This window comes from Dendropsophus ebraccatus, chromosome 1 (genome assembly GCF_027789765.1).
Source record: "Dendropsophus ebraccatus isolate aDenEbr1 chromosome 1, aDenEbr1.pat, whole genome shotgun sequence".
NCBI lineage: Eukaryota > Metazoa > Chordata > Amphibia > Anura > Hylidae > Dendropsophus > Dendropsophus ebraccatus.
In genome coordinates this window covers 138,220,191-138,241,950 of record NC_091454.1, presented here as the reverse complement: position 1 = coordinate 138,241,950, position 21,760 = coordinate 138,220,191, and the positions used below count along the sequence as shown (strand labels likewise).

Here is a 21,760-nt window from a genome sequence, read left to right as displayed (position 1 = left end):
CGCTAACTCCACACCGTGTCGGTCAGCGACCGCCAACCCCGCAAAGCGTGCACGTGCAGGGAAGGGAGGCCATGGAACGGCCCTGCAACCCCAATGTCACAGGACCAGACCCAAAAAGCCCCACCAAAACCCAGCCAGCACCACCGGCGGGGAAGGCTGCCCCCAAACGACACAAGTATGGATATGGTATTACACTTACCATTGCTGCTCTCACAGAATGGGGAAGACATAGGGTCCAGACATGTGAGCACAGACATATCCTGCTAATTATGGTCATGTGGGTCTTATAAAGGAGTGCTAGCTGTTCAGAGAGGGAGAATTGCAAAACACGAACTGGAGAGAATGGAACGGCTGCACATCCCATCTATGGCTGATACTAATGCCGCCAGGCCTATATTAAAAATCAACACCAGAGTGTCTGTATATGAATTGATCAAACCATATTGCCCCGTGTACCACCGCGCAGGTCCTCTGGTCCACACGGGTCCCTACGCTAACTCCACACCGTGTCGGTCAGCGACCGCCAACCCCGCAAAGCGTGCACGTGCAGGGAAGGGAGGCCATGGAACGGCCCTGCAACCCCAATGTCACAGGACCAGACCCAAAAAGCCCCACCATGGGGGTCGCAGGGCCGTCCCATGGCCCCCGTTCCCTGACTGTGCACGCCTGCGGGGTTGGTGGCCATTGACTGGCACGGTGTGGACTTAGTGTAGGGACCCATGTGTATCAGATACCGGCACGAGGTACATGGGGCAGTATGGCTTGATCAATTCATACACAAAATTCTGATGTGTTTTTTAATTTTGCCTAGGGGCATTAGTATCAGCCATAGGTGTGAGGTGCAGCACTCTGTTTCTTCCCTGAACCGCAATCTAATAGGACACTGGCCCTATTAGATAAGGGTGGTCGAGGAAAAGTTGTCAGTCACTATTTGGCAGCTTGTTTCCGAGCTGGAGGAGTCCATTGTGTGTGGGGAGATCTGTGCTGTTCTCTTCCTGGATGCCTGTATATGAGCAGCAGTGTAATATGAAGATATCCTGTGTAAAATAGAGGAGGAGAAGACATAAATAGTGTAGCTGTAACCTCAGTCCTCAATGTGGTGTTTTTCTTCAGTGCTCTATGGCTGCAGCAGGCTGTGTGTGTATGTGTGTATATATATATATATACATACATACATACACACACACACACACTTACACAGGGGCATAGCTAATGACTCCTGGGCCCTGGTGCGAGAGGTCAAATTGCCCCCCCCCCCCACCTCCTTTCACGACCAAGTGATGCTATTGAGAGATATATATATATATATATATATATATATATATATATATATATATATATATACACACACATCAAGACAGATATTACCAATAACACCAGCATATAAGGAAGATAGGAAGGGAAAATATTATCACCATACATATTACCGCCATACTGTTACTGACCAAATCCTGTATACTTAGACCAATAAAACACAGTACCAGATAGCAACAAACAACAAATAATTAACAAGTAACAAATAATTCCACCAGATACTGAATAACACCACCACATACTGACCAACACTGCTACTAACTCCACCACATACTGACTAACACCGCAGCTGCTACTGACTAATACCACCACCTACTAACACCACCGCTGCTACTGAACAAAATCTACTGTACACGCATCACGTCATATAGAGGTGGACGCAGCTCCACACAGGTTCTGTACACCATATACATTACAGTGCTGTTATATCAGGTGACTCACAGGGGACGTCTTCTCTGATTGGAGTTCTTCCCTTTTCATCTTCTTCTCCATCTGTCCTGGGCCATCATAATGCCCTCATTTAGTGGGTAGGCTGACTATGTGACCCCCTTATAGTGTATGCCCTATATGTAGCCTCCTTATAGATGGTCCCCCTCTGTGTATCCCCCTTATAGTATATGCCCCCTACTATGTAGCCTCCTTATAGATGGTCCCCCTCTGTGTATCCCCCCTTATAGATGGCCCCTTCCCCCCTTATATATTGCCTCCCTATAGATAGCCCCTTCCCCCCCTTATAGATGGCCCCTCCCCCCTTATAGATGTCCCACTCTCCCCCCCCTCTCTTATAGATGGTCCCCTCTCCCCCCCTCCCTTATAGATGGTCCCCTCTCATCCCCATATAGATGGTCACCTCTCCCCCCGCCCTTTATAGATGGTGCCCTCTCATCCCCCCTTATAGATGGTCACCTCTCCCCCCCCTTATAGATGGTCCCCTCTCACCCCCCCCCCTTATAGATGGTTCCCTCTCACCCCCCCCCCCCCCTTATAGATGGTTCCATCTCACACCCTTATAGATGGTCCCCTCTCTCCCCCCCCCCCCCCCTTTATAAATGGCCCCCTCTTTCCTTTATGAAAACAAATAAAAAAAAAACCCACACACAACTCACTTAACAACGCGCTCCCCCGGCGATCCTCTTCTTCTTCAGACTCCATCTGCCCCCGGATCATGCGCTGCTGCCAGGGGTGTCGCGTCCTATCCCCGGCAGCGTGCGCATCATAGAGTTCTAACAGGCGCACAGGGAACTCTATGATGCACGCGCTGCCGGGGATAGGACGCGACACCCCTGGCAGCAGCGCATGATCCGGGGGCAGACGAAGTCGGCCTCTTGTGACCGCAAGCAAAACAATTCTTGCGGTCACAAGAGTGATTGATGAGGGGGGGGGGCCCCCTGGTAGTTACGCCACTGTGTGTATATATATATATATATATATATATATATATATATATATATATATATATATACACACACACAAACTATGGCTGCAGCAGGCTGTGTGTGTGTGCCCTATGGAGTGCCCCCACACCCACAGTGACCCTCTATATCACTATGTGTGACTTCTCTATATCACTGTGTGTGACCCCCTGTGTATAGCTATGGCTAACCTCTATATTACAGGGATCTGGGATTGTTAGCAGGGTTTCTTTAAGTATGGTGAATATTTAGTTAGAAACATAGAAGACTGTCAGCAGGAAAAGACCACCTGGTCCATCTAGCCTAGTTGTGAGTAGTTCAGGACATGGAGGCTGGAGACTGGCTGCATCCACTGCACACACAGGAGAAGCTGCCGCAATATCTTTCCTTATTCCCTCAGAAGTCGCCCCAGGATCATGTAGGACATTAGGGAGAAGCTGCTGAGCCAGTGTGATAAATAACTCCCCTGGTATATGACTGGCCATTTATGAAGGAGCAGGAGTCGGTCCTGATAAAATTCAGGAGTCGGAGTTGCGGCTTACCGACTCCACAGCCCTGTCTGCCACATTTACTCAGTGTAAACATACCCTAACACTACCCAGTGCTCTTTTGGGCACTGGGCGGAGGGGGGGATTCATTTTACATTTCTGGGACTGTACAGAACCCTGAAAACACTCTGGTCCTCTACATAGAACCTTGACTTACCAGCAAATTACCAGTTTTCCATAGAATTCTAGTCTCCAGATAAATTATTAACAACATACAATGGTCGATCTGAAACCAGTTATCATTATAACTTGAGAAACCACTGTATTACAAAGCTTAGCTGTGTGCTCTCCCACCATTAACATTCTGCAGCTTCTAGCAGAGGTATTGGCATCCAAGCACAACAGTGTTGTTTTACCTATTCCCAAAGAAGTGTACTAGAGATCTTTAAAAAGAATTTGGCGCCACAAAACTTTGCCCAAACGTCACGAGTGGCACCTACTGCTACTGCTACTTCAACACACACGTGCTGACGTGTCCTTCCTACCTCAATGACCCGGAAGTACAATCCCTCTGCAGGCGGGGACGCAGCATCATCCTGAAACCGCTCTATAGCTGCCTTTGTATGTGGCGCATGCGCGGGTCACACAGAGGAGGCGATTCGATAAATAGCGGCAGGACGGCGGCGGCTCTCTCTCTGAGTCAGTCAGTGTGTGAGGAAAGCAGCAGCAGCAGTTCCTGGCCCGGTTCTATCTCTCGTCGCTCCACGGTTATCGCTCTGTCAGTCACGTCATGGCTTCCTCCGGAGTTCAGAATGCACCAGCAGTACCTACCTTGCAAAGAGGCATTGTCAAGATGGTGAGACAGCCTGGAAGACTGACTCCAGCTGGAGGAGTGGGGTGTTGGGTGCCGGAGGTGCTGGTCACGGGTGGGCATGGACGTGGAGGTGCGGGCACGCTGGCGCAGGGGCATTTCCGCGTGGAGTGCCCTGCCTGTGGGCAAGGACAAGTTGTGTGAAGGAAGGAAAGTTGTGAGGAGTGGATGGGCATGGCTGCTCCGTGTCTGACTTGTGTCTGAGGGGGTAAAGGACAAGGCACAGTGTAGTGTAAGCAGCCTGTGGGACTACAACTCCCAGCAGCCTCTGCACTCCTTACCCCTGTTCTAGGTGAGGCTGTTCTGTCTGCTCCCAGCTGGTACAGTCACTGTAGATCACTTGTCTGCTGATCCCATTAGAACAGTCTTCCTTTGACCTGTGACTCTCGAGCTCCTGGGGCATGATGGGAGTTGTAGTTCGGCGACAGCTGTGAAGCCGCAGGTTGGGGGAGATGACATTGGAGACGCAACATATTAGTATGGCAGCACTTTGTGCCAATCAGATTAGTATTCTAGCTTCCTTGGAGTGATTCTTGGCATGTAACCAACTACTATGGAAATTGTTACTTTAGTTGTAGTATCTAAACTGTTGTTTACTTTAGGACACTACAAAGTGACTAGTAACCTCTGATGGAATGTAACTATCGGGTGATAGGGTGATGCCTCTGAGAGATGTGCACCTTGGCTCCGGTACCATAGACATGAAGTATTGGTAATGTCCAAGAGATGACGTTTTTTCTTTAAACTTAAATGTGGAGAATTGACCATTGCAGGTAATATGTAGAACAGTGGACTAGGGGGGTTTAATATAAAGGTCTCATCCCGGACGCACCACATATAGGAGAACATACTTACGTTGTGCATGAGTTAATCTGCTCTGTAGCAATTGATCCTAACCTGTGAAGATTCAAAATTAATCCCTTTACTTTGCACGGTGCAGACAGGGCATCTGTTGGGGTGCTTAAATGAAAGATTTTCACGTCCAGCATGTTGCTTGTGTTATGAATAGGGAGAGTCCAGTGCGTCTACTCTACGGTCCGGGCTTATTGGACATGTCAGGTGCTTGCAGGTGGATGTTTTAGCTATTCATTACTCTAGTAATATCCCTCTTATAGAGTAGTGATGGAACAGGTCTACAATAAAACATTGGCAGAAGAAATTGACAGTTCTGACATGAATCATATCTTGTCTGGATATAAGCTGCTAGCGTATGGCCGCTGTTGCTCATTGCTGGGTACGACCATGATCTCTGATTCCTATTTTGTCAGGAGCAATAATGCGGCAGCAATATTTGTGAAGTATCTGGGAAAAAGCGCATCTGTATGTGTGGGAGTGAATGCTTTCTTAGGAAGTCATTTGTATTAGATGGTGGCAATGATCTAGTCCCTTAAAATAAGCTCATACTCTTTTCTACTGTTAAGCAGTTGAATACATTCTGTCTGTCATTTAGCAGCCTTTTCAGGTTGGTGAGTCGCAGACTGTAGTGTTATACAATGGGATTGCTGAAGTGAAATCATGATAGATGGCTCCTTGTACACAGTTTCAGCAAAAACTTTTCCAGTTGAAATAATCCCCAATACATGTGTCTTACTAACAAGCTGTAGACTGAAGCCCTAATCTTGGTGGTATGGATGTGGTTACTACTCTTCTTGATGGGAATAATTGAGGTGCTGTAGCTACATGGAAACAGTGGACTATTGAGATATCTGGTCAATCTGTCCCCCACCGGAATATAATAGCCACTTATGAATGTCATTCAGCTTGGGAAGAAGTTTTCCTTCTGTAGCAGCTTAATATCTTAAAAAGCTTGACCTATAGGCTGCTGAATACCTATTACGTAGTCTTCTAAAACTGATTTAAATGCGGATATCTTCCTGAATTTCAGAATCTTTTCTTTCTTCAACTTGCTCTTATATCCAGTATACTAGGATTTTATAAACCTATGCCATAACATGTATTACTTCATACTTTTATAGAACATAGTTGCACAGCTACAGTGTGGCCCTTCACTCCCAACATATACTTAATTGACACTTGTAGCAGGTGATTGTCAACCCACGTAGACTATTTTTCAACAGTTGTGATTATTCTAATATACTGTATCTTTCATTCCTGTACTATATGGACTAAAGCATCAGAACACCTGCCCGTGACACTTACTAGAATTTTTAATGTCTTCCCATTCTAAATCCATAGTTAATATGGTGATGAGCTACCCACACTTAGTTATAACAGCTTCCAGTCTTCTGGGAAGCATTTGTGTTGGTTTGGAGCATTTCTGTGGGAACTTTTGCCATTCAACCAGAAGAACCTTTGTGAGGTCAAAAATTGATGGAGGTTAAAGTTGCTCTCAAAATATCCATTCTTTGGTCCATTCCAAAGTTTGATGGTGTTGAGTTTAGGGCTCAGTGGTAGTAAGACTAGGTAGCCTATATTAAACTCTCCCAACCATGCTTTTTTATAGACCTTTCTATGTGCACTGGCACACAATAATTTGGGAACAGGCACATGCCTTCCCCAAACTGTTTCCATAAAATCTGAAACATACAATTGTTCAATGTCTAGGTATGTTGAGTCATTTCCTTTAACTGGGGCTAAGGATCCATAACTAAAAAACAAGCCCTAAAACTCTGTCGTTATCATTCTATTAAACTTCACATATGGCACAGTGCAGCCAGGTAAGATTTTTGTGGGATTCAAAAAACCTCGAATTGTCAATTAGTTTGCCAGATAGACTCCTGGTATGGCACTTTACAGGTAGACATGTTTACAGCGGCGGCATGCTTTACACCACCACTCCATCAGAGGATTGGCATTGTACACAGTGATGAAAGGCTTGAATGCAACCATGGATACCCATGCCATGAAGTTCCTGAAACATAGGTTTTGTTTTGCCCTCAAAGGTTTGGAAACCTGCAGTTATTAGCTGAGCATTGTTGCCTTTATGCCCTAGGCGCCTCAGCACTCTGCTCTGTAGTTTTAGGTAGTCTGCCACCTTGTGGATTGGTTGCTGTTGTTCTGTAACACTACTTGTAATATCACCCAGTCAATGATGGAAGCTCTTGGAGCGAATAAATTTCATGAACATTACGTTACAACACTAGCATTATAGCACAGTAGTCCACACTGGAACTCTTTAGAACATTTGTGTCCAGGGCTACTGCTGGCATGTCCTTATTCCTACAGAATTTGTAATAAGTCCAATTAATGGGCTATCATGTAATGCTTTGACAGGTCAGTTCCTCCAAAAAGTGACCTGTGCTTTGCTGAGGCAAAGTAGGGGAATTCTTAGTAGAAATTTCCAGCCATTAGTGACATATTGTACTTGAGCAAATGCAAAAACCTTGCCTAAGCCTGGTTCTCCAAGGTTAAAGTGCAGCATGGGATGTAGTTTTGTCAAGCCAGCATAACAAATAAAATGGCCAGCTGAAACACCTTTATTGAATGGCAAAGGAAACTGTATAAAGCAAATGCAATATTGTGCGATATGATCAATGATCAAGGGGCCAGTGTTTTTGCTTCTATAGACTTTTTCAGCTAATACTGCTTAGAATAGATTAGTAGCTGCAGTCATCTTTTGCAAACTGACAGGTCAGTCTGTAGTTTAGTTTAGATACGAGTCTCCCAGCATGTTATGCCATGTATGATGTCAAGGGTTGAGAGTTTTGGCCAGTATTGGGTCAAAGCCCTAGTGCAGATGCCAGACTGCTTTCCAATCTCTCCACATTAAGGCTGCATTCACACGTTCCGGGACGGTGTCCGTGCTCACATTTTTACAGCCCATTGCTTTCTCTTGGGCTATTAAGAGGTTCCGTGATTTCACGGATCACATGGAGGGAAAATAAGCCAAATAGGGCCAAATATTGCTCTGTGTAATGCGTTTACACGGAACGATTATTGTTAGAATTTTCACGATAACGATGGCGTTTGCGCGATAATCGTTCACAGATTTACCCTATGTGTGAAATAGGTGTTCCCTCTAAACGCTGATCGTTATAAAAAACACATTGTTACTTTGAAATCGTTAATTGTACGATTGGGCGAATTATCGCTCCGTGTAAACGCAGCATTGTAGACAATGATCAGTCGATGACAAAGATCATTGGCTGATTGTGTCATTAGGTCAGGACCGAAGATCATTGGCCACCGGGCGGACGTGCATCACAGGGAATTAAGTAGCTAGTTGGGAGCCACAATAATTTCCCCTGTTCCTGCCTTGTTTACCGGCAACATTTCAGAGTAAATAATTAAGCCTGGCTACTCCAATCCCAGGAAATATGAGAAATGTTGGGTAGTCTGCTAACCTGTATTGTCCTAAGGCAATCACAACTCTGGTGAAGGAATAAGCAGCATATTTCAGCGACAGCGTCTTGAAACTGGAGGGTTCGCCATTCACCACCACTTTTTTAAGTGACACTTTGGCAGAAAGTATAGCACGAATAGTGCTACAACAAAGCCTTGGACTGTAATCACACTTGCAAGTTTTGACAGTTTGTAGCAATTACAGAATGTGGGAAATTCAAACCAGAGACATATGAGCAACTATCCATCTAGTCTGCCCTTATATTATCTTATTAGGATACATATCTTCATCCCTGTCAGTTTAATTGAAAAGTAGTAGATACTTGAAACAAAGTAATATTCACAAATAGATTGTTAGTTTTTCACCAAATTAACCTTAGATTTTGCTCCCTTCGCTGCATAGTTCCTTCCCTCATAAATCTGTTTTGCAGCTGTATCTGTTGCTTTAATGTTTTTGCAGATTTTTTTTATCCGCTTATATTCCGATGTTAGGGTTGGATATAGGTTTTTAGCGAATTTACAGTAGGAACAAAGCAAAGCTCATTGTTCCTATCTATCTGCTATTCATTAGGCTGCGGGTTTTGAAGTGTGCTCTCCTCCTTGCCGCTCCTCCCCAGGTGCTGGAAAAAAGATGGATCCATTCCTGGAAAACTGGGAGAAGTTTCCCATTACAGGATCCATCTTTTCCAAGCACCTGGGGAGGAGTGCAATGGAGTGAAGGAGACTTCAAAGCCCGCAGCCTAATGAGCAGAATGCTGGTAGGAGCAAAGCGCTTAACTTCGTTCTTATTATAAATTCGCTGCTCTAGTTTGATAAAATTTTCAGTAAGTTTAGTAAAATTTTGATTTCAAATCTTATTTTTTCCAGGTCCTCTCGGGATGCGCTATTACCGTTAGAGGCCAACCTCGCGGAGGTCCGCCCCCAGAGCGTAACATCTACCTAAGCAACATTCGTGCTGGAGCTCTTGCACGTAGAGCAGTGGCTTCTCAACAAGATTCCAAAGATGTCCCTGATGAGGTGGGCTTGGCTTACAGCTGATCATGACCTTCGTTACCATATTGCCACGTGACTTCTAGATGTCATGGATTTGTTCGGTTTAAGTGTTCTTGAAGTGCTTAACGATTTAGTTTACATAATTAAATATTACAGCGTTGCAATGCTTCTTTAGCTCTGTTTAGATTTAAAAGTAAACGTTTTTACTTGCAGAAATGCAATACTTTAATAGTTTACAAAACCACACTGATTTGCGGTAAGCCTGCTAAGTTCTACTAGGTGTTTTTTTGCACTGCCTTCCTTTTAACTTTTAAATCATTACTGTCATGTCAAAAGTGCTGATCAGATGGGGAGATCCACACATCTTACGCCATCCGGGGTCAGCGCCGTAATGGCGCTGATCCCGGCTAGGCACTCGATAAGTGTAAAAATAAAAGTGTTGTTTTTAATAAAAAGCCCCCTCATCTAATAAAAGTTTGCATTACCCCCCTTTTCCCATGTTATAAATAAAAATAAACAAACATGTTTACTATCGCCGCGAGCGTAATTGCCCAAACTATTAATTAAACACAATCCTGATCTTGCACGGTAAATGGCGTAAGCGCAAAAAATCCCCAAAGTGCAAAATTGCGCATTTTTGGTCGCATCAAATCCAGAAAAATTGTAATAAAAAGCGATCAAAAAGTCGCATATGCGCAAACAAGGTACCGATAAAAAGAACCCATCATGGCGCAAAAAATGGCATCTGACACAGCCCCATAGACCAAAGGATAAAAGCGTTATAAGCATGGGAATAGAGCGATTTTAAAGAACATATATTTGTTAACAATGGTTTGAATTTTTTACCGGCCATCAGATACAATAAGTTATACATGTTACATATCGTTGTAATCGTAACAACTTGAGGAACATATATAAGAAGTAAGTTCTACCCCAGGGCGAACGGCGTAAAAACGCAATTTCACCACACATTGAATTTTTTTTCTGGTTTCGCAGTGTACTTTATGAAAAATTTCAGCCTGTCATTGCAAAGTGCAATTAGTGGCGCAAAAATAAGGGCTCGTGTGGGTTTCTAGGTAAAAAAAATGCAAGTGCTATGGCTTTTTAAGCACAAGTAGGAAAAAACGATAACGCAAAAATTGAAATTGGCCCGGTCCTCTAAGGGTTAAAGTGTACTTATCATTCTTTGACCACTGTGGGATATGTACAAAAAAATCCTGCTTGTACGCTGTCTCTTTTGATGCGAATGGGGGTTTGAACTCCCGTTAGCGCTATAGACTAGATTGTAATATACTTACAATGCAGTCAGTGGAGCTTCCGGAAATGCAGTCTACTGCCCACATCAGAAGAGAACAGTGTACCTGCAGGATTTTTTTCGGTGTATCCTGCCGTACTCGGAATGCTTTAATATATAGTGAATACATGGTCAGAGGACCCTCTTTTGGTGCAGGCTTTTTGGTCATCTTGGTTGAAAGACTCACCCACCAGTCTAGAAAAAAGGGTTTGGCAGGGCATTTGGTGCTTCTTGAGTTACTTAAGGAACAGATTTAAATCTCAGTAAGCGATAAATTCTGACTCCAACCAACCTGATGAAGCCTAATGTCATGTATGACTTTGTTTGCTCTTGCAAACTCATAGCTGCATTTTTTTTCACTTTAGCCCCCGTGGAAACGTAAACCTCTACAAACAAAATATTCTATTAGTCCCCTATGTGGTGGCGTTCTAATCAGGGCTACTAGTCAGGTATTTAAGGCATGAATATGCCTTAAAGTGATACTGTCACCCCCTTTTTTGCATTATGACTTATCTACTCAGGTAAATTTAGTTTTTAGACCTTATTTTAGATCATATGTCATGTTTTTTCCAGTAAAAAGTGATCTTTCATCTGTGGATTGTGATATATGGGCGGGGCTTCACGCCCACAATGCCACCGTTGGTCCCACCCCCGTGGCGTCATTGGCGCATAGGCTTTGCCCCCTCGGTGACCATTGGCATGGGCCAACCTAGAGGGTTTGGGGCCTAAACCTTAAGGCTGACCCACTCCAATGGCCATCATGGGGCGGAGCCAACAGTGGCGTAGAGGGTGGGGCTTAGCGGCGCCCCGCAGTAAAGCCCCACCCAGATAACACAATTTGCTTTTTACTGGAAGAAGCACCATGACATATGATAAGTCATAAGATATGAAAACCGAGAAGTCATAATGTAAAATGGGGGCGACAGTGACACTTTAAATATGTATCACCAGAATACATTCTAAGTACAGGTAGAAGTGACAGATTATGCACTAAAATCTGATATAGTGTGTAGTAAAGATACGCCTAATTTATCAAGAATGCTACACCTCCCTGCACTGTTCTGGTGATAAGCACAAACACCAATATTATGCCAAAGGGACAATCTACATAGGTGACTTGGGTGTTATGAGGTGACAGACTGTTGGTGAGTGGGATCATGGGTAATGTAGCACTGTCTCGGTAGTGCTAGGACAAGAACTTAATCGGGCCAGCAGTTCTCTGAAAACAAGAGTCTGGGGGTCTTTGTGGTGATTTGGGGCTACAAATATCTGTAGAGATGAAGCAACTATGATCTCTTACTTTGTCTGGATTTCTCCATTAAGACCCTCTTGTGACTGCAAGAGAAACGGATGTCACATCTATGCAATCCATGAAAAACGCGGTTCTCAGACGTCTATGGGGGGATCTGTGCTGTGATCTTGTCAGTTATGCCATGTCTTATTTTTTCACTAAACAGATTGCGGATCCGTGAAAAAAAGGAATATGTGAATAGCCCGATAGCGAGAAATGGGCTGTAAAATTGCTTGTGATCAGAGATGACTTGTGATTCACACATGGAAAAACTTGACAACACTAAAGTCCTTGCACAAGGAGTAACAGTACAACACTAATTCTGTACTCAAATTCTAAACCTTTCTGTCACACTGTTGCTACCTATGTGCACCTTCTCAGGAAAAAGAGTGGTGCTGGAAAATTACTCTAGATTCAAATATGTCATTATCTGTACTTTGTATTTATTTATATATTTTTTTCACAGCCTTGGGCCTTTCCAGCTCGGGAGTTTTTGAGGAGGAAGCTTATTGGAAAGGAGGTCTGCTTCACTGTTGATCACAAGATTAATGAGGAGCGATACTACGGAACAGTGTATTTGGGCAAAGGTATGTATTTTTGGGCACACAGATGATCCTTCCTGTGTCCTTGTGGCTCAAGATTTTTAGAAAATATGAAATCCAAAGGTTTTTTTTTATAGTGGGTCACTTGCATAACTGCCATTTTTAAGCAAATTTAAGGTTTACCAGTAAATGTTAACATGTTACATATCTTGACAACTAATATGATGCTTTTAGATACATCGGGTGAGAACATTGCAGAATCTCTACTTGCAGAAGGACTGGCATCCCGACGTGAAGGCGCAAGAGCAACAACGTAAGTGCATTTTTGGTCATTTATGGGGCTACATTGTAGCTCCTGTGTCTTTATAAGTTAGTTTTAAATAGACATCCTTCAACTTGTGCTGTAGAGCTGCTGAAAACAAGGGATTATAAATCTTTAAAGGGCCAGGGGACAAGCCACCTTTACCATAAGAACATTGAATATATGGGACTGTCTACCCCAGGATCTGGTCAAAGCAAAAACAGTGGAGGGCTTCAAATCAGGCTTAAACAAGTTCTTAGACCAAAATGACATAAATACACATATACAGAATCTACCAATCAACCACCTCCTTTCACTTATCCATGCCCTCCTCGGTTGAACTTGATGGACATGTGGTGTTTTTTACCCATACTATGTAACTTCTTTGAGAGAGGGTTAGAGACTTCAGACCCTGCTAATAGCCATCGTGCTGGCTATTTAACCATTTAGATGCTGCTGTTACATCTAACAGTGACACTTAAATGGCTTTACGTACCTCATTGGCGGTGCAGTGGCATGGATCGGACTAGTGGATCAATGCAGTACATGGGTACTGCATTGATCTGTATGAACAGTCAATTTATTGCTCATACAAGTTCCATGGAGGGTATACAAAATGTTTTAAACTTTTCGTTTAGTTTAAACATGGGTAAATCTATCCCATAATTTAAATCACCACCCTTTTCCCAAATTTCTTTTCAGAGGTAAAAAAACGGCAGCATGTGGAAATGTTTTATTAAAATGTTATCAAGTGTCCCCTTTGAGGACTTAAAGCTGCAATCATCTGGTTGCTAGTATAGTACATCACAATACATTCACTGCCAGCTACATACTGATAGCCAGTAAGATCCAGCATGTGTTTGACAGATTTAGGCCTTATCTGCATGTTCAATTTTTTTTATATATTTTTTTTTTTTTTACCGGTTGCCAAAATCTGTTGCATTGTAGGGTTGCCAATGGGTGAAAGGGGTGAGCCCCCTCTTCCTGTCCACCTTCTTTTAGATGCCTTGGTCAATGCAACTTTCTATATGGAAATTTTCATTATATCTTTACTGCGTCCAATATCTCAGTCTGTTATGGAGGCTGAAAAGAAGTGCACCACTTGATTAAGCTCATTGGCAAAATGTTCTTAAAATGCACATGGGTTGAAGTAGGTGCGACACTAGGGTATGTGCAAACTGCATAAACTGACATTAAAAATCTTGCTGACATTAGAAATTAAGCAGAATTGAAATGGGTTTGAGTTTAAACACCCATTGGATAGATTTCTGGTAGCTGCATTAAGAGTGGCCATACAAATCCTTCAGGTGGAATTCAGAAATCTTCATTCAGATTTTTTGGAACAGTGCCACAGAAATTCTTATGAAATCAATTGGAGACTAATACTGCCTAAAATTACAGTGTGCACGAATGCATATTGTCTTGTGCTAAAGCTTTAATCAATTTAAAGCCCTATTACACAAAACGATCACCGGGCAGCCCCCCCATACTTACCCTCTTGCTGGCGATGCGTGTAATAGTGCCGACAGTGAGCAGGGAAAGAGCGAGTGAGCTCCTTTCCGTCGCCCGTGTAATAGGGGCTTTAGTAAGCCAGAGGGCTCCAATCTCTCAGAATGTATTTTCATTCAGAGAACTGCCAGGAACTGTACTACGGATCCGCGTCATGCTCTGTCTATGGAGTATTGCTAGGCTTCTAGTGACATCTGCAGGCCAAATGTTTACATAGCATCATTTTCAAACTAACTGCAGTTTTTTCCCCCCAGGTCAAGTGAAGTTGACCTGACTGGGTTAGACTGAATATGACTTGGATTACTATGTAAATACAGGAGTACATTTATCCTGCATTTTGTATAATCTTTCATTTACATGTGCTTACAGCAGGTTAACATTTACAGTCTTCAATAACTGCATAGACATGTATTTATATAATTAGCTTTTTATGTCTGGCAACTCTGCCAGAGGTATACCCAATTAAAATAAAGGTAGACTGGGTAGAGTTTTGATGCCTTTGGTCTTTTATATGCACAACCAGCTTGAAGGATTCCCATTTTTCTTTTGCTCCTTGTTCCTCATTACGTGCTTATCCACGGCTCCATCATTGATTACATATGATCTCACTTGGTTAGTGGTATTTGTGTAGCTTTGTTGTACAGTTTTATATTAAATGCTGCTGAGTGGACTGGTTCAGCCCATAGAGCGAACATCCTTTCAGTAGTCATGGGATTTAATTAGATCTCATTAACCCTTGTATGGCTCTACCATCCAGCTGGTGGAGTGCTTATTGCCTTTGGCAAATTCTGAGTCTGCCATATTAGTATACAGATGTAATTGAAATGTACTTGCAAGGTTTTAACTTGGTCTTAATAAGTAGACGTTTTGCTCCAGGAGATGTTTGAATGAGGGAAGCAGCTCAGTACACTAATGCAATTATCTCATTGTCTTCTTTTGATTTAATATCTTCAGCGTGAGAATCTTTCTTTCTGCTATGTGTAGAACTCTGGGCCACTTCTAGGTGGGTGATATGTTAATATAGTATGTAAAGGTCCTTTTAGACTAAAGGCCCTATTACACGCACCGACAGTGACTAGGGTAAGAGTGTGTGTGTGTGTGGGGGGGGGGGGGGCGGCGGCTGTCGGGTGATTGTTAGATCATCTGGGCAGCCCATAGAAGATAGCAGCGGTCTGCTGCCCCTGCTCTTAATGCACAGAGCAATGGCGGCAGATCGTTGCTATCATAGTTTTGTCTTTGAATATGTTAAAAGACTATCAGCTGACACTGTGCATGACGGACGATCATTGCGTTTTATTACTCAAAGCAATTATCAGCTGTAATGGCTGATCGTACAAATACGTCAGATAATCGCTTCGACTAATAGGGCCTTAAGATTTGCCTGCCATGGGGCTGCAAATGCATACCAATTGGCAAGATCGTCGCTTGATTGCAGTGCCTTTACTCAGCACAACAAATCAAGCTGATTGCTGTCACATGTAGAGTGTGTTTACACAGAGATTTATCTGACAGATTTTTTAAGCCAAAGCTAGGAACAGACTATAAACAGAAAACAGGTCATAAAGGTAATACTGAGATTTCTCTTTTCAAATCCATTCCTGGCTTTGGCTTCAAAAATCTGTCAGATAATTCTGTGTAAACACACCATTAGACGGGCCGATTATTGGCCACAGGAGTGTGTAAAAGGCCCTTAACTTCTGATTTTCTTTTCAGAGGAACTATTACTAAAAGAAAGCTTTGGGAAAACTATAAACTATATTAAAATTTATAATATAGGTATTATGAGTTTACGATTTGGCAGACTGCCAGTGCTTGGTATTTGGCTGTGTATCTGTGAGATCGGCAATTGCTTGCAGTGCCTTTAAATAGCACGACTAATCATGTGGCCTGGCAGCAAAAGCAATTGCTGTATGATGTGTGGTCATTAAAGGAGAAGTCCCGCAGAAATTTTTATTAAAGTATTGTATTGCCCCCCGAAAGTTATACAAATTACCAACATACACTTATTACGGGAAATGCTTATAAAGTGCTTTTTTCTCTGCACTTACTACTACATCAAGGCTTCACTTCCTGGATAAAATGGTGATGTCACGACCCAACTCCCAGAGCTGTGCGGGCTGTGGCTGTTAGAGAGGATGATGGCAGAGGGATGCTCAGTGTCCCACCAGTGTCCTGTGTCCCCCTGTCATCACCCTCTCCAGCAGCCACAGCTCGCACAGCTCTGGGAGTCGGGTTGTGACATCACCATGTTATCCAGGAAGTGAAGCCTTGATGCAGGAGTAAGTGCAGGGAAAAAAACACTTTATAAGCATTTTCTGTAATAAGTGTATATTGGTAATTTGTATAACTTTTTTTTTTTGGGGGGGTGGGGGGGGGCAATACAATACTTTAATAAAACGTTTCACCAGACTTCTCCTTTAAATGCAGTGTTATTGGCCGGTTATGTCCTCAGTGTCCGGCTTTTAGCAATTTTTACGGTTGCTCAGCCAGTTCAATCAGCCGACAAGCGGGCATTTGCTCATTCGTCGGCTGGTCTGTCCTTTTTTCATGGGCCAGTTATCTACCGAATGACCCGTTCCTAGGAATGCTTGTTAGTGAATATTTGCCTGTGTAAAGGGCCTTTACTTGTCCTGTTGAGACACAAAATACACCTGACAGACATATGGGCACCACTGCTAGTAGTAGGGCTCATTTTAAAAGATTTTTTGGGATTGCTGTAATATCAGTGCTCTGCATTATTTAGAAAGCGGAAATTGTGACATATTAACTTTGTCACAACAATTTCTACAGTCGTTAATTATACAAATATTAATAACCCAAATGCCCATGTTAGACTAATTTTTTTTTTCTTGTATGCTGCACTTTGTTTTGGTGTCCACCCCTTTCTCAGATGTATTACAGTGCAGTCTTTGGTGCTTGAAGCCGTTCCAATGACTGTTCGCTTCCGACGAGTACTGCGTGCTTGCCGTAGTTTTGACATGGTGTCCTTGCCATGCGAGCAAAACGGTAGATACCCTTTGGTGGGCTGTCACCAAGTAGGACTTTGCACTGGATTGCTAAGCCCAGAATGAGTAGGTTTATATGAATGACAAGTTGTACGGAGACCTTTGTTTTGATCTGCTCAGCTCTGTAACATGTGGTCTACATATTGGACTGCATTGTCAATGTGTCATGTTTTCTGTCCTGTTATTAACTTGCCTTTTTCCTCTTATACAGGCCGGAGCAAAGCAGGCTTGCAGAAATTGAAGAGCAAGCAAGATCTTCTAAGAAAGGACTTTGGAGTGAGGGGACTGGTTCTCACACTATCCGAGAACTAAAATACACGATTGAAAATCCTAGGCATTTTGTGGACTCTTTACATCAGAAACCAGTGAATGGTAAGCTGCTTCCTTCCTGCCCACTTGCAATTGTACTGACTAAACCAGCAAGAACCACCTTCTGTTAAAGAGGATGTACACAGGGATAGAACAGCTCCGTTACGGGCAAGCCGGTGCCATGGTCCGTCTTTTGATCCGCGGCCCGGTTCCTGTGTACGGCGCCGGTCTATTCACGGGTCCCGGGACGGTGCTCAAGAACTGGAGGGAATTCCCTCCCCTGTATGACGCGGCTTTATTGATTCTAACGGAGCCGCGTCATACAGGGGAGGGTATTCCCTTCCACTGGGGGCGGGCTAGCCTACCTCCAGTGCTTAAGCACTGGCCCAGGACCCGTGGATAGAACGGCGCCGTACACAGGAACCGCTGAAAACGGACCGCGGCACCGGCTTGCCCGTGACGGCGCCGTTCTATCCCTGTGTCCAATTAAAGAGGATGTACCTGGTGGTACATCCTTTTTAAGCTTTTCTCAAACCACAACATCAAGTGAAGAATCCCTTTTAAGGGTAGTTTCACACGTACCGCAGCAGATTTTCTGCAGCAGATCGGCAACAGATTTGATCTAAATAACTGAACACAGTATCAAATCGGCACCATCAAAATCTGCTGCGTATCCTGTACATGTGAACGCACCCTAAAGGGTTCTTTCCATGTGCTAAGAATTCAAGTCTGCACCGTTGTGTCCACACTCAATTCATGATTCAGCACGGGGAGCGAAGATCAGCTAAAACAGCTTGCGCTTTATCCCACTGGGGCTACACATGTCTGTAGAGAAAGTGCAAACTCTGGAGACCCCTTTTTTTTTATAGATAAAAACTTAGAAATGCATATATTCATGCTGCCAGTTTCTAGTTAAAGGGGTTGTTCACCAATTTTTTTTTTTTTTCTTTCAAATCAACTGGTGCCATAAAGTGCCAGAGATTTGTAATTCACTTCTATTAAAAAATCTTAGTGTCACCTGTTAAACTTTTTATTGCAGAAATCAATAGTCTAGGTGATTTTAAGAAACTTTGAAATTGGGTTTATTAGCGGAAAAATGCATTTTTATCATGAAAAAGCAGTTTGAAGCTCTTCCCCCCCCTGTCTTCATGGGTTTCCTATGGAGAAAGTAAAAGCAGCAAAAACAGGACAACAAAGAGTTAATTTACATTCACATTGGGGCTCTCTTCTGACAGGCACCATGGAGCTATGTGACCACTAATTAGGGCTCTGAATAGCTCCCCTGCTGAGCAATCCTTTGTTCTAGGCTCTCTGCTGCCCTAATCTCACTCCTTCCCCCTTCCCCTCTTCATAGACCAGACAGGATCCAACTGATGAAAGAGATGAAAAAACAGTCGAGATTTCCTGATTCTGAGGAGTGGATAGCAGAAAGGAGAGGAGGGGGGGACCTGGGAAAAGGCTTTTTACATGCAGATAATGGCAGATTTGGCTAATAAACCCAATTACAAAGCTTCTTAAAATCACCTCGACTATTGATTACGCAAAAAATTTTAACGACAGTGACACTTTAAGTCTTCCAGTACTTATCAGCTGCTGTGTGTCCTGCAGGAAGTGGTGTTTTCTGACAGTGTTCTCTGTTGCCTCCTCTGTCCATGTCAGAAACTGTCCAGAGCAGCTGCAAATCCCCATAGAAAACCTCTCCTGCTCTCCAGACTGGAAGTAATAAAACTTCCTGCGGGCATACAGCAACTAAGTACTGGAAGGCTTGAGATTTTGTAATAGAAGTAAATTACAAATCTCTGGCATTTTATGGCAGCAGTTGATTTGAAAGAAAAAAATTTTTGGTGTACAACCCCTTTAACTACTTTGTGGACAGGTCTTGTAGGTCTTTTGCCTGCTCCTGCCGCCTCAAAGGTGATTAACAGCTGGCTCATCTTCACACTCTGAGGAGGTGGGGGTCAGCCAGGACACACACCGGTGGCTAGAGCGATGAACGGGCAGAGATGGTGTCTCAAACCCGCCTCTGTGACACGGTTAGTCCGAAATAGTTTTGTTTTTGTTTTAAATGCAGGAACAGACACAAGGCAAAGGTACCTACAGGATGCTCATTAAGTAGATTAACTGACTTCAGTTTCACTTCATTTTGCACAAATATCTGTAGCTTTTCTTAGAACTATTTTGATGTAGATGGGACTTTTTGATCGCCATTTGTTTTGTAGGTTGTCTATGGGCCAAAAAGCTGCAATCCCAGCAATGGGCATTTAGGTGAAACCTTCATGTCGGCCAGATGGTTATTAACATTACCTGACGAGGGGTAAATGGAGCCGAGCATGCACCATACACAACATGCATGCTGGGTTCTGATGGGTTACTATGGCAGCCAGAAGCCTTTAGCTTTCCTCTTTCTGCCTCATGAAAGGTCCCTAGGGGGTACTTTAAAGGTTAATAAAAACCTTTTTACTCTATATGGTTGTCAGCCATAAAATAAAGAGCTCTTGGGTACTTGCAGGCATGGCAGTGGTTTTGTTTTATTGATTGTTTTTTTTATTTAAACATTAGTTTATTAAAAGTGTTTTTCTGACACCGGAAACATTTATCTTTGTTTACAGGCCAGTTTTGGTGGATACATTTGACTCTTGAACTTTGACCTGTGTACCCCTTTACACTCAATCGGACTTCAAATTGGCAAAGTTTAGGTGCAGGTTTTAGCCATTAGCCAAATGAGAAACCAGTACCTTTGACATAAGCATGAGGTTGACACACAGGCTGTTAAATATTTCTTCGGTGTGGCCTTTTAAGAATTTGCAGTTAGTTTTGGTTGGAAGGCTTATTTTAAAATGCTGTCTTAAAGCTCTTATGATGATTCTTGTGAAGGTAACCTAGATTAATGCCTGTCTTCAGTGTTTTGAAGTGCTAAGATAAAATGAGCTTTACTTAATCCTTGGTGGGGTTTAGTGTTGCTCTGCCTGTATCAGTGAGAGAACTTGTATTAATGATTTGAGCACTTAATGGTTTCCAGTGATAGTTTAGCTCAATGTTCAAAGAATTGTATGGAGAAAGCTTTTCTCATATCTATTTCATTAAAATTATTTTACACAGATCTGGTCTGATCTTGCTGTCTTATAGATGTGGTTTATACTCTTGGCAGGTTCTAGCTTAATGGGGTTTTCAGAATCTACTTTGACAATGCAGAAACCAGTCATTGGACCTTGTAAGCAGTCATCTGGTTCTTCCCTCTGTCATGTGCCATCCATGCCATGAGCTATATGTTGTTCCGACCCTATTGTGTATAACATCAGTCTTTCCTGCTTATCTGCCCACATCCTCCTTTAGTCCTTCTACATTACTCATGTCTCCTCACCCATAGGCTTCTTAAAGGGGTTTTCCAGGGAAAACTGTTTTTTATAACACATTGAAAGTTATATAGATGTCTCTTTATAAAGTACTGTCTGTGCAGTTCTGCAGCACTGGCAGTTGATTCATAAAGTTAACAAAAATGGCCTCTGTAATTCACTGTCTCCTGCATTGCCTCCCCTTACGGGACAAAGGTCATGTGACCACTCACATTCACTTTGCTTTCTGAGCAGACTAAAGATGCAGATGTGACTGGGCTGGGCAAGAGCGGAGGAGGCGGGGTGCTGATGGAAGGCCTCGGCACTGGGCAGAGCTACCGTGGGGATGGGGGCAGAAGCTTCTGAGCGTGCATTGCAAAGATTATTGGGAAATTTAGTCTAACAGTAGTGCAGGGTAAGAGCAACAGTAAGAGATACTAAGTAGGCAGAAAGCTGCATCAGAGTAGCGGAGCTACTGTAAAACCACAAGAAGGGGGGTGGGGGGGACATGGTTAAGAATTGTTTGGAAGGCTTTTTTTTTTTTTTTTCTTCAAACAAGGCTGCACAAAGTTCCTATTTAACAGTGCATGTGGTGTTGGTAAACAGTGATGCTTGTGCTGCACTGAATATCTGTGCTTTCACATTTTAAACTGCTTTAGTTTTTACTGTAGATGAGGGAATTTATGGTAATAACAGAGCTAAGTGCTTTATCTCTGTAATCTGCTCATCCCACTTCTATTAAACTCGCTGCTCCTCCTTGGGTTCAGGGGCTTCTCCTAGGACTGGATCCAGCTTTT

At 43.2% G+C, this 21,760-nt stretch overlaps 1 protein-coding gene across 2 annotated transcripts in view; it reads left to right on the top strand.

Annotated features, from left to right (window-relative positions):
* Positions 1 to 3,861: 3,861 nt before the first annotated feature.
* The window catches only part of SND1 (staphylococcal nuclease and tudor domain containing 1), a 502,890-nt gene continuing 484,991 nt past the window's right edge, over positions 3,862 to 21,760 (top strand). For both annotated transcript variants that reach the window (XM_069979511.1, XM_069979502.1), the window contains exons 1-5: positions 3,862 to 4,070; positions 9,255 to 9,404; positions 12,432 to 12,552; positions 12,742 to 12,820; positions 17,534 to 17,694. In XM_069979511.1, coding sequence (XP_069835612.1) covers positions 4,005 to 4,070; positions 9,255 to 9,404; positions 12,432 to 12,552; positions 12,742 to 12,820; positions 17,534 to 17,694 — 577 coding nt within the window. In that variant the 5' untranslated portion in view covers positions 3,862 to 4,004. The remainder of the gene's footprint in view (positions 4,071 to 9,254; positions 9,405 to 12,431; positions 12,553 to 12,741; positions 12,821 to 17,533; positions 17,695 to 21,760) is intronic.